This window comes from Cherax quadricarinatus, chromosome 36, assembly GCF_038502225.1.
Source record: "Cherax quadricarinatus isolate ZL_2023a chromosome 36, ASM3850222v1, whole genome shotgun sequence".
Lineage (NCBI taxonomy): Eukaryota > Metazoa > Arthropoda > Malacostraca > Decapoda > Parastacidae > Cherax > Cherax quadricarinatus.
The window spans coordinates 2,685,312-2,697,086 of record NC_091327.1 but is presented as its reverse complement, the minus strand read 5'-3'; the positions used below and the strand labels follow the sequence as shown (position 1 = coordinate 2,697,086).

Here is an 11,775-nt window from a genome sequence, read left to right as displayed (position 1 = left end):
TCATGTGCAAGTTTGGTACCAATCCCTCCAGGACCTTCCAAGTGTATATTATCATGTATCTATCTCTCTTGCCTGTGTTCGAGAGAATACAGATCAAGGACCTTCAACCGTTCCCAGTAGTTTAGGTGCCTTATCGCACTTATGTGTGCCATGAAAGTTCTTAGTACACTCTCCAGGTCTGCAATGTCGCCAGCCTTGAAGGGACCCGTTAATGTACAGCAGTATTCCAGCCTAGAGAGCACAAGCGATTTGAAGAGAATCATCATGGGCTTGGCGTCCCTAGTTTTGAAGGTTCTCATTATCCATCCTGTCATTTTCCTTGCGGATGAGGTAGCTACATTGTTGTGGTCTTTGAAGGTGAGATCCTCTGACATTATCACTCCCAGGTCCTTCACATTACTTTTCCACTCTATTGTATGGTTAGAATTTGTAGTATACCCTGACACAGGAGAGAACGACACCAAGATGATAAATTTTCAGAGAATAGGAGGATACTCAAGGAGAAAAAAAATCGTCCAGTCACATTGATTTTTCAAGTCAGAAATGGAGTGAAACAGGATCATGCAGCAGAAACCAAGGCTGAAGAATCATCAAACTACATGGGGGTGTACCTCAACCATGACTGAACAGTAGAAGAATGACTGAAACTGAGAGAAAGGATACAAAGACACAAAGGGCTGGAAAGAGAGATGAGTATGAAGATAGAGTAGCCCAAACTAGGAAGGACCAGCAAACACAACCACCCTCGGAACCACCTATAAAGCACCCTCAACCCTGATTCCCCCAATGCAAACAAATTAACCCAAAATAACCTATGCTTCACACTCACAGCTCCACCTCCCCTATAACAAACTCCACCTTCCAAGTAGGCTCCCATAGTATCCTACAAGGTCTCCCACTCACGCAGTTTCCACTAATCCCCCAGGATACAGTATTGGAAAGTACGTCAATGAATTTGACATAACAAATAAGTGCGGGGACTGGCACAGAAGAACCATGAAGGCATCCCAAGGCATCATAGCACTCATGGAAACAAAGTTCATGGGAAGATAAAAGATGTGATCTTTCCATCTGTATATTAGATCCTGAGTAAAGATGGAGGAGTTGCACTGCTCATCAAAAATCAATGAAATATTGAAGAGTTTGAAGGAATGCACAAAAGGGATGCAAGAGACTACTTAGTAGGAACACTTCAAACTAGGAGTTCCAAGGTGGTGATTGCAGTAATATACAACCCACCACAGAATAGCAGGAGCCAAGACAAGAGTATCAATAGAATAATGGTAGAGTGGACTCACTAGCTGAGATGGCCAGAAACGCCCATATGGGGAGGACAAAATTACTTATTGTGGGTGATTTCAATCAAAAGAAGATTCATTGGGAACACCAGGAGCCACATGGGGAACCAGAAATGTGGAGGGCTAAGACGATTGAGGTAGTATAGGAAAACCTGCACCAACACATTATGGACACTACCGGAGAGAGAGAGAGAGAGAGAGAGAGAGAGAGAGAGAGAGAGAGAGGAGGGGATGAACCAGCAAGGCTGCACCTCGTATTTACCTAATGTAATTAAGAGATAAGGGATATCACATAGAACACGCTCCTTGGAGCTTCGAATACATTGTAGAATTAACAGTGGAGAGTAAAGCAACACGAGGAGGACGGGAGAAGCCAATCTACAAAAGAGTGAACTTCATAGACATGAGAAATTCCTGCATGAGGCGCAATGAGGAAATGAACTGAAGGGAAAGACAGTAAACGAAAATAAGGAATACGTAACCACAAAGTGCTGGGAAGCAATCAAATGCATACCCAGGGGCAACAGAAACAATGGGAAGACTATAATGAGTCCTCGGTTCACCGAACGTACACAGATCCCAGAGCTAGGCGGGCTAAAGCATGGAAAAGGTATAGAACTTAAAGGACCCAGAAAAATATGAAGAGATGAAGAGCCAGAAACGAATATGCATGGATGAGGAGGGAGGCCCAGCGGCAATACAAGATGACACAGCATCAAGAACCAAATCTGATCAAAAGCTATTGTACAGCTAACTCAGGAGGAAAATAGCAGTCAAGGACCAGGTAATCAGGTTGAGGAAGGAAGGTGGGAGATCACTAGAAACAATCAAGAAGTATGTAAGGAGCTCAACAAGAGAGACTTAGGGAGGTATTTCCAGTGAAGACAGAAAAGCTTCCAGCTAATCGGGATGGCAGGGTACACTAACAATTCCTGGACACATCACACACAACCGACAAGGTTAAGAGACTGCGAAACCAACTAGATACTCCAAGGCAGTGGGACTGGACAGCATCTCTCCATGGGTGCTGAGAGAGGGAGTAGAAGCACTTTGTGTGCCACTAACAACAGTCTTCGACACACCTATCGTAACAGGGAAATTACCTGAGGTGTAGAAAATAGTAAATGTAGTCATAATTTTCAAGAAAGGAGACAGGCAGAGCAGTCTCATTGACATGTGTAATATGCAAAGTCGTGGAGATGATTATCAGAAGAGTGTTGGGACACCTAGAAAGGAATGAACTTATACACGATAACCAGCAGGGTTTGAGGGAAGGGAAATCCTGCATCTCTAGAGTTTTACTACAAGGTAATGGAAGTAAGACTGAGAGGGCTGGGTAGATTGTATTTTCTTGGACTGTAAGATGGTATTTAACACAATCTGCACAAGAGGTTAGTATACAAGCTAGAGGAGCAGCAAGGAATAACAGAAAAAGCACTGCAATGGATCAGGGGAATATCTGATAGGAAAGAAACAAGTGATGGCAAAAGACTGGAAAGGCGGTGAAACTTATCCTCAATGAAAAGTAAGGGCGTCATTGGTACACTAAGAGAAAACACATTAAGTTTCCAAGGCCCAAGACTGTTCAACAGCCTCCCACCATGCCTAAGGGGAATTACCAATAAAGCCCTGGCTGCCTTCAAGATGGAGCTGGACAGATACTTAAAGTCGGTGCCGGATCAGCTGGGCTGGGGACTACGTGCGACCAGCAGTAACAGCCTGGTTCATCAGGCCCTGATCCACCAGGAGGCCTGGTCGTGGACCGGACCGCGGGGGCGTTGATCCCCGGAATACTCTCAAGGTAGACTCCAGGTAGACGTGACGAGGTGTCAGGTGAGCGCATGTGACGAGTGGTGCTGGTATTGCTTCTGGTATAAGTGAATGACATGATGGAATGGATAGGTTCAGAGGTGCCCCTATTGCAGACGAAGTGAAGCTAATGTGGAGAACTCTAGTGGACGAGGATAGAAAAGGACTACAAAGGGATCTGGACAAGCTGCAAGCCTGGTCCAACAATTGGCTCCTGTAGTTTAACTCCACCAAGTGTCAAGTCATGAAGATTGGGAAAGGTCAAAGAAGACTACAGATAGAGTATTGGCCAAAGACTGAAAACCTCACTCAGGGAAAAGGATCTTGGGGTTAGTATAATAGTGAGCACATCTCTTGAGACGCACAATAACCAAATACCTGCTTCAGCATATGGGCGCCTGGCGAACCTAAGAATAGCGTTTCATCACCTGGTTAAGGTATTATTCAAGACTCTGTACACAGTGTATATCAGGCCCATATTGGAGTATGTAGTACCAATATAGAACCCACACCTGATCACGTAATCCTAGAAATTATAGAAAGTGCAGAGGTTTGCAACAAGACTAGTCCCAGAGTGAAGGGGTATATCCTTCGAGAAGAGGTTAAGTGAACTTAACCTTAGTATACTGGAGAACAGGAGAGTTGGAGACTACATAATAAAGACATATGAAACACTGAGAGGAACAGAATTGGTATAGAAACATGATGTTTCAGCACCAACCTTCTTATAAATTGGATTCACGAATATTGACATTTTAAAGCCGATCAGAAGAGTCTTTCTGAAGATATTGCGTGGAATGGTCTAAATAAAATCGAGCAGAGGACACCTGCAACTGCCTAATGTTCCATGAACTTTCTCCATGTTATAGTTGACCAAGGTAAAAATTTGAAGCCGATCACATAAGTCATTCTGTACACAAATAACCCGCACATAAAAGACAGAAGCTTACGACGACGTTTCGGTCCGACTTGGACCATTGACAAAGTCACACTAACAGAGGAGGAGCAGGACGGCTATATATAGGCAGGAAGAGGTGGAGGTAGTAGTAGTGGTAGTAGTAGTGGTGGTAGTAGTACAAGAATTGTATATAATACCGACAGGATGAAATGACACATGCACAACACCCGGGCATCCCCACCGTAGACGTTTCGCCATCCAGCCAGCCACTGGATGGCGAAACGTCCACAACCAAGACAACCAGACGCCGCACATGTGTCTAATTTCATCAGTAGATGTAGTAGAAGAAGAAGAGGTAGTAGTAGTGGTAGTGCTAGAAGTGGGAAATAAGGAAGACGAGCCAGTCAAATACAAAGGAAGGGGAGCACTGCAAGAGAGCTAGAAACCCACAGAGGGAGAGCAAGCGCACAGAGGTGCGTGAAAGGGGAAGTGGTGAAATAAAATAAAGAAGGAACAGAAACACGAGACAGGAGAGAGAAAGACAACCCAGAGGAGAAAAGGAGAGAGGAAAGGGGAAGAGGAAGAAGAAAAAGAAGAAGAAGAAGAAAAAATGAGGATTCAGGTTAAGTCACGGGTGTTCTGAAGTTTGGAGCATTTTACAATGTAGTGGGAGAGGAAGGCATCTACAGAGACGAAGCCAGGGCTAAGGTTCATACAAGGAAAGTTGTGTATTAGAGAGGATTCAACTAGACGGCGACTGTTCGAGTTGGAAGTAGGGAAGACAGTTTTAGCAGAAGACCAGTCAATAGGATGGCTATGATCTCTGACGTGACAGAAAAGAGCATTGTTAGTGTCGGCAAGCCTAACACTATTTTTGTGCTCTCTAAGTCTGTCAGAAAGAGATCGACCAGTTTCTCCAAAGTATTGAAGAGGACAGGAAGAGCAAGAAATAGAGTAGACACCAGGAACATCTGTAGAGGGAGGAGAGGTATGAACGAGATTAGTGCGAAGAGTGTTAGTCTGGCGGAAGGTAAGCTTGATGTCTAAGGGACGGAGAGAATTGTTGAGATTAGAAAGACCGGAAATGTAGGGAAGGCAGAGGATAGAAGAGTTCCCATGAGTAGAGAGTTTGGGAGAGAAGAAATTGCGTTTAGCACGTGAGAGGGCAGAGTCTATGAAATGGGAAGGGTAGCCAAGACGGGAGAACGAATTATAAAGAGTGGAAATTTCTGCTGGAAGGAACTGAGGATCACAGATGCGGAGGGCACGGAGAAAGAGGGAGATAAGAACACTTTTCTTGACAGGGGAAGCATGATAGGAAAAGTAGTGAATGTACATGCCACTGTGCATAGGTTTACGGTAAACGGAAAAGGAAAAACCTGTATCTGAGCGGTGGACATGGACATCAAGGAAAGGAAGTAAGGAATTAGATTCCCATTCAGCTTTAAACTTAATGGAAGGGGCAAGATTGTTAAGAGCTTCAAGAAAAGGTTGGAAGAGACTGGAGTCATGAGGCCACAGAGCAAAGATGTCATCCACATAGCGGAGCCAGAGTGAAGGTTGCACATCGAGGGTAGGAAGAAGAACAGTCTCGAAGTATTCCATGTAAAGATTAGCAAGGACAGGAGAGAGAGGAGAGCCCATAGCGACACCGAAGGTTTGGGAATAATATTTCCCTTGGAAGGAAAAGGAGTTAGAGTCCACACAGAGGCGGATCAGATCAAGAAAGACATCAGTGGGGATAGGGAGATGAAGAAACCCTTCATGGGCCTTCTCTCTAAGGAAATCAAGGACATCATCAAGAGGGACATTGGTGAAGAGGGACTCAACGTCAAGACTAAGCATCTTACAGGTTGGGAGAGAGCGAACCCGTTCAATGAAGTCTTGAGAGTGACGGAGGTGGGCAGGAGAAAAAGTACCAAGAAAGGGAGTGAGGGTTTTGGCCAGCCAAGAAGCAAGAGAATAAGAGACAGAACCTCTAGAGGATATGATAGGACGAAGAGGAATATCAGGTTTATGAGTTTTGGGAAGGCCATAGAAATAGGGAGGAGAGGGACAGATGACACGAAACCGTTGAACAAGGTCAAAGTCAGGAGGACAGAGGTCGGAGAGAGTCCTTAGTTTTTTGTTGAAAGTTCTCTTGATGCGATCAAGAGGGTTGGAAACGAGAGGAGTGTAGGTGCGTGAGTCAGAGAGCAAGACATCAGCTTTACGGAGGTAATCCTCGCGATCAAGGATAACTACCGAATTACCTTTGTCAGAAGATAGTATGACAATGTTAGTGTTAGATTTAAGAGAAGAAAGGGCAAGTTGGTAACGGCGTGGAAGGTGGTGATTCTTGGAAAACAGACTAACAAGAGCAGGAAGGAGAGCACCACGAAAAGTGGACAAGTCAGGAAGATTACGGAAGCGAGATTGACGAAAGGAATCAAAAGAGCTAATCAGGGAAATACCAGCGCGAGGAGTAGGCGAAGTGGCAAAGGAAAGACCAAAACCAAGAAGTTCAAGCTCATACTGAGAGAGTGAGACAGAAGACAGATTAGTAACACAGTCAGTGAGGGAGAATTTAGACCAAGGGCTAGCTGAGATGAGACGTTGAAGTTTGTTTTGTAGTTTGGAAGAATGAATTTGCGCATTCAGGCGTCTGGTTGTCTTGGTTGTGGACGTTTCGCCATCCAGTGGCTGGCTGGATGGCGAAACGTCTACGGTGGGGATGCCCGGGTGTTGTGCATGTGTCATTTCATCCTGTCGGTATTATATACAATTCTTGTACTACTACCACCACTACTACTACCACTACTACTACCTCCACCTCTTCCTGCCTATATATAGCCGTCCTGCTCCTCCTCTGTTAGTGTGACTTTGTCAATGGTCCAAGTCGGACCGAAACGTCGTCGTAAGCTTCTGTCTTTTATGTGCGGGTTATTTGTGTATCGTTCCAGTCACGGTATTGTGCCTTTTTGTTATTTATTTAAGTCATTCTGTAGTTGACAATATAACCGGTCTAGCATAAACTCCTACAGAATTATAGTAAAGGTTCATTAAACTTATAACATTTAAAATGCGATGAACATACGAAGTTTCCAACGTTCTCAAAGTTCCATTTGCAGTTCTTATCTATTTAAAATTTTGGTATTCAACGCACAAAAAAACATTGATTTTATTTTTCTGTGAAAATTTGGAGATTAGCGCCTGAGCCCAAGTTGAATACAAAAATATTTCCAATTAATATATATACCTGAAAAGACACTCGGTTCTGTAGTTATTATACGGAAGCCATTTTTTTTTAAATAAAAATGGTAAACTAAAATTTACACAGCTCAAAGTAATGTCTAGTTTTCTTATAATGAAGCTTATTAACTTGAAGGTTTGATGTTTATTAGAGAATTTTTTACCAGTAATTAATCCAATGATTCCAAGATTTGTAACATTGGGCATTAAATTCCAATTTTGCGCCTGCACACTTTAAACTTGCATTGTGTCGTTCATTTGGAATGTGTCAGCGTTAATATGATGGCGATCACAGAAGAATAGATATCCATATCAGTTTATTATAACTGGCATATTTGTAGCTCAATAACAATGCGAACTTTGCTGTCTGGAAAATATACCAGGAATGATAATTTAAAACCATTTAGATGAGGTATGGTTTCAAAATATTCCCTTTTTTTCACTAATTTTATATATTGACAAATTTGCCTGCACATAAACTTAATTAAGGTGTACTATCCTGTCAATAACATGCATCAGTCAAATAATACTTAACTGGAATAAAATTTTCACATTATTTGACAGATAAAATTGACTGATATTCATACAACCATCAGTATCATTCTCCGCTGTCGATGAAGGATCAGCAGCGGGAAGGTTACGGAAAGTTACCGTACTCAGTCCTGGACTCTTCGGTGGTCTGGTGGCTAAAGCTCCCGCTTCACACACGGAGGGCCCGGGTTCGATTCCCGGCGGGTGGAAATTCCGACACGTTTCCTTACACCTATTGTCCTGTTCACCTAGCAGCAAATAGGTACCTGGGTGTTAGTCGACTGGTGTGGGTCGCATCCTGGGGGACAAGATTAAGGACCCCAATGGAAATAAGTTAGACAGTCCTCGATGACGCACTGACTTTCTTGGGTTATCCTGGGTGGCTAACCCTCCGGGGTTAAAAATCCGAACGAAATCTTATCTTATCTTATCTTATCTTATCTTCTACATCAACGGTCATGGGGCACTTTCACATGCCAATAATAACATGAGTTATAACTTAGTTATCATACACCAGCGTTGAAAATATAAAGACAATCATGAGACCCTCTTATGTTATGAACGAAATAAAAAAGGAGAATTTAGAGTAAGGAAAAAAGAAAGACATTCAGGCAGGAATTCAAAGGTCCCTCTTTCGTGGTTTATTTAATAAGACCATCAATTATGTGGGTGAAATGTGTTTAGTAAAGGTTTACATTATTGTCATTAGTGAAGGTATCCACTGTAAGTGTCATTTAGTACGTATACCCTGTCGGCATATACTATCGACAATGTATACTCCTACATTCTGAATGTATTAGGTATACGGCACATACTGTTTCAGTTCCACACATGTAAACTATTTTTAAACCCAAGCAAATGAATATCACACATGTTAGTTTATGACTGTAAATTAAAAATTCAACATAAAATGGAAGAGTTAAAAACTTTTCATGTATGTGTGACAGATTTGGCGGCGGGAAGCAGTGCCGACTGGGTCTACGACAGTGCCAAGGTCCAGTACTCCTACGGCATCGAACTACGAGACGAGGGAGATTATGGCTATCTTCTTCCGCCAGAACAGATACTTCCCACAGCTGAGGAAACCTGGGCTGGCATTATAGCTGGCATAAACGCTATATAGTTTTTGAAGTACATCCCTGAATGACATTTTTGTTAACAAAGATGTACAACATTCAATGTACTATCTGATGGAGTTGATGCACAACTATAGAACAAATTTATACAATCTTTATGTCTTCTCCTCCCTCAGAAATATATTAAGCCCAATACTATCATTGTACTATCAACTGTCTTTACTCTGAAATGCAAATGTTAAATTATTCAGTGAAAGTCAGTCTTCCTCTTTGTGATGTTAATAAAGTTGAAATAAATTAATTGATAGAATTAGCTGCAAGTGATAGCAAATGAATGGAATGATGATTGTAATTAAAATGTGAAAATCTGTTTTCCAAATGTTGGTGATCTCAGAGAAGCTGGAGTCAAAAATCATCTTGCTTGCAAGTAAGTTTTAATTCACTTTAGTGGCTCTCACTTCGCTGGTACAAGAGATCTCTTGCTGCCTGAATGAACCAATCGTCTCGATCATCAAAAACGTGAGAGCTGATGAGATGGTTATTAATGCTGAATGTGCTACTGATATTGTATTGAAAGAAACAATGGTTACTCAACTCACACAGATAGTGGATGATCTAGCTGAGGTTCTGTCAGACGAAAATCATACGTGGTTGTGGCTCAGCTATTTACTTCATGTTAATATGCTGATGTACTTCATTCGTGCAGAGTATTGGTGACTTAGAGCTCCGTATGTATGCTGTCACCGAAGCTATTCCAAGTTTTCATACAGCAGGACATGTTGCATATGCACGCTCTTCCAGAAGGTAAATGGATTCCGTCGAGACACTCCCAAATATAATTAGTGACAATCGACTGAAAAAAATCACTAAGGATAGCTACCTCACAATTTTGAAAAATGACATTCGCATGAGTAGGATCTCATGCGAATTCTTGAAGATCTTGAATATTTATCTGATGACCGAGGTGTTAATCCAAGCACCCAATCGAAACTAGTGAATGTTGTCCAAGAGTGTGCCTATCTGCAATGCTGTGGAAGACTTCTGTGGTGTCCAAAGCAAACTTCGTTTCAGAAGAATGACTTACGAGCTTGAAGCACAGTTCATGATGCTCAAAACTACATGATATCTTAATTGATTGAAGACTAATTCCCCCTTTTCATTTTCAGCAATCGAAGTCACGTTTCCAACCATCGCAATAAGCACTATTACTCGTCAGTCAGCAAGTGCACATTACTGTTCATGAGAGTTGCATGCGTAATAAAGGAGCATAAACAGAAGAGTTGCTGCAGTATAAGTTTGATATATATTAGCAAGTCCTGTAATCACGAGTAAGACTGCCAGAATCACTTTGGACCACAACCGGAAAGAACCAGTTACCTGTCAAGCAGAAATTCTTCAAGATCCCGACTGTGGTGTTGATGAGGATCTCATACTGAACAGCTCTCCTGGAAGCGTTCATTGAATGTTGAGCTGAATATTCCAGGGATAACGACGTTCTTCACGTGTTCATGCATCATGCAGTACATGATTTTGGTAAAAACGCTGTATGGGAGTGTTTGGAATGAATCTGGCAGCCGAAGTACATTGTTGGGTAACTTAGAGAATTTCTTGAGCGACAACTTGAAGTGCAGTTATTTAACTAAAGTCGGGGACTTAGCGGAATTGCGTTTCTGATGTTCTCGAGGTTCTCCTTAGTAATGATTTCCTTCCTGTAAGAGCACTTCTCTGTAAGAGTGTAATGAACACTCTTACACTTGAGACATTTCTGTCGAGGTAGAGGTTACTTTGTAAATGGTCCAAGTCGGACCGAAACGTTGTCGTAAGCTCCTCTCTTCTATGTGCGGGTTATTTGTGTATCGTTCCAGTCACGGTATTGTGCCATTTTTTTTGTTATTTGTGCAGTCTTTATGAGTGTCCTTCAATGTCACAATTAGATAAGTATTTCTTTTCCTTCAAAGGGCAGTACTTGGCAAGGTGGGTAAATGCAGAGCGGTGGAGTCGTCTTGGTTCCATGTTCTTGGGATTAACCTGCAAAAACCTTCAACGGTTTCCTGAGATGAATTGGCTATATCGGCGAAGAACTTGTTTACAGAGCTGGCTGCTGGAATTTTTGTGATTGATTCGAGGACGGCCGAGCCATTTTGATGTTAACTGGGTCGTTCCAAGTCGCCTGGTGAATGGTTGCTCAGGTCGCGATCAAGCTTCATAAAAAGCACCGATTTCTTGGCACTGAAATCTATAATAAAGCTGGTTAGGTAATGGAGTTTGAGGTACACGTTGTGTGAGCAACTACATTCCTCTTTTAAATAATGTGAAACGAAAATTCGTAATGTCATTAAAAAGAAACCAATTACAAGGCTCCTCTTAATGCATGTACTACAGTGTGAGAAAAAAATTCCAAAGATCATCCTTGTTTGTAAATATCCTGTTGACCTTGGACAAATATATATATATATATATATATATATATATATATATATATATATATATATATATATATATATATATATATATATATATATATATATATATATATATATATATTCAAACGGCTTCAGGAAGAAATCCAAATATTCTTCCTTTAAGTCTTTTTATCCACTTCTCCGAGGCTATGGGTCCCACAATTTACACCACAGGTGAACCCCATCTATCTATCTATATATATATCTATATATATATATATATATATATATATATATATATATATATATATATATATATATATATATATATATATATATATATATATATATATATATATATATATATATATATATATATATATATATATATATATATATATATATATATATATATATATATATATATATATATATGAGTAGCATTGCTCATCAAAAACCAGTGGAGTTTTTGAGGAGATGAGAGGAATGGAAAGAAGGGAAACAGACGACTTCATTGTAGGAACACTTCA

General features: G+C 41.2%; 1 protein-coding gene across 2 annotated transcripts in view; it reads left to right on the top strand.

Annotated features, from left to right (window-relative positions):
* Positions 1–11,250, top strand: part of LOC128702282 (carboxypeptidase B) — a 130,402-nt gene extending 119,152 nt beyond the window's left edge. For both annotated transcript variants that reach the window (XM_070091667.1, XM_070091666.1), the window contains exon 9: positions 8,715–11,250. In XM_070091667.1, coding sequence (XP_069947768.1) covers positions 8,715–8,890 — 176 coding nt within the window. In that variant the 3' untranslated portion in view covers positions 8,891–11,250. The remainder of the gene's footprint in view (positions 1–8,714) is intronic.
* The last annotated feature ends 525 nt before the right edge of the window (positions 11,251–11,775 follow it).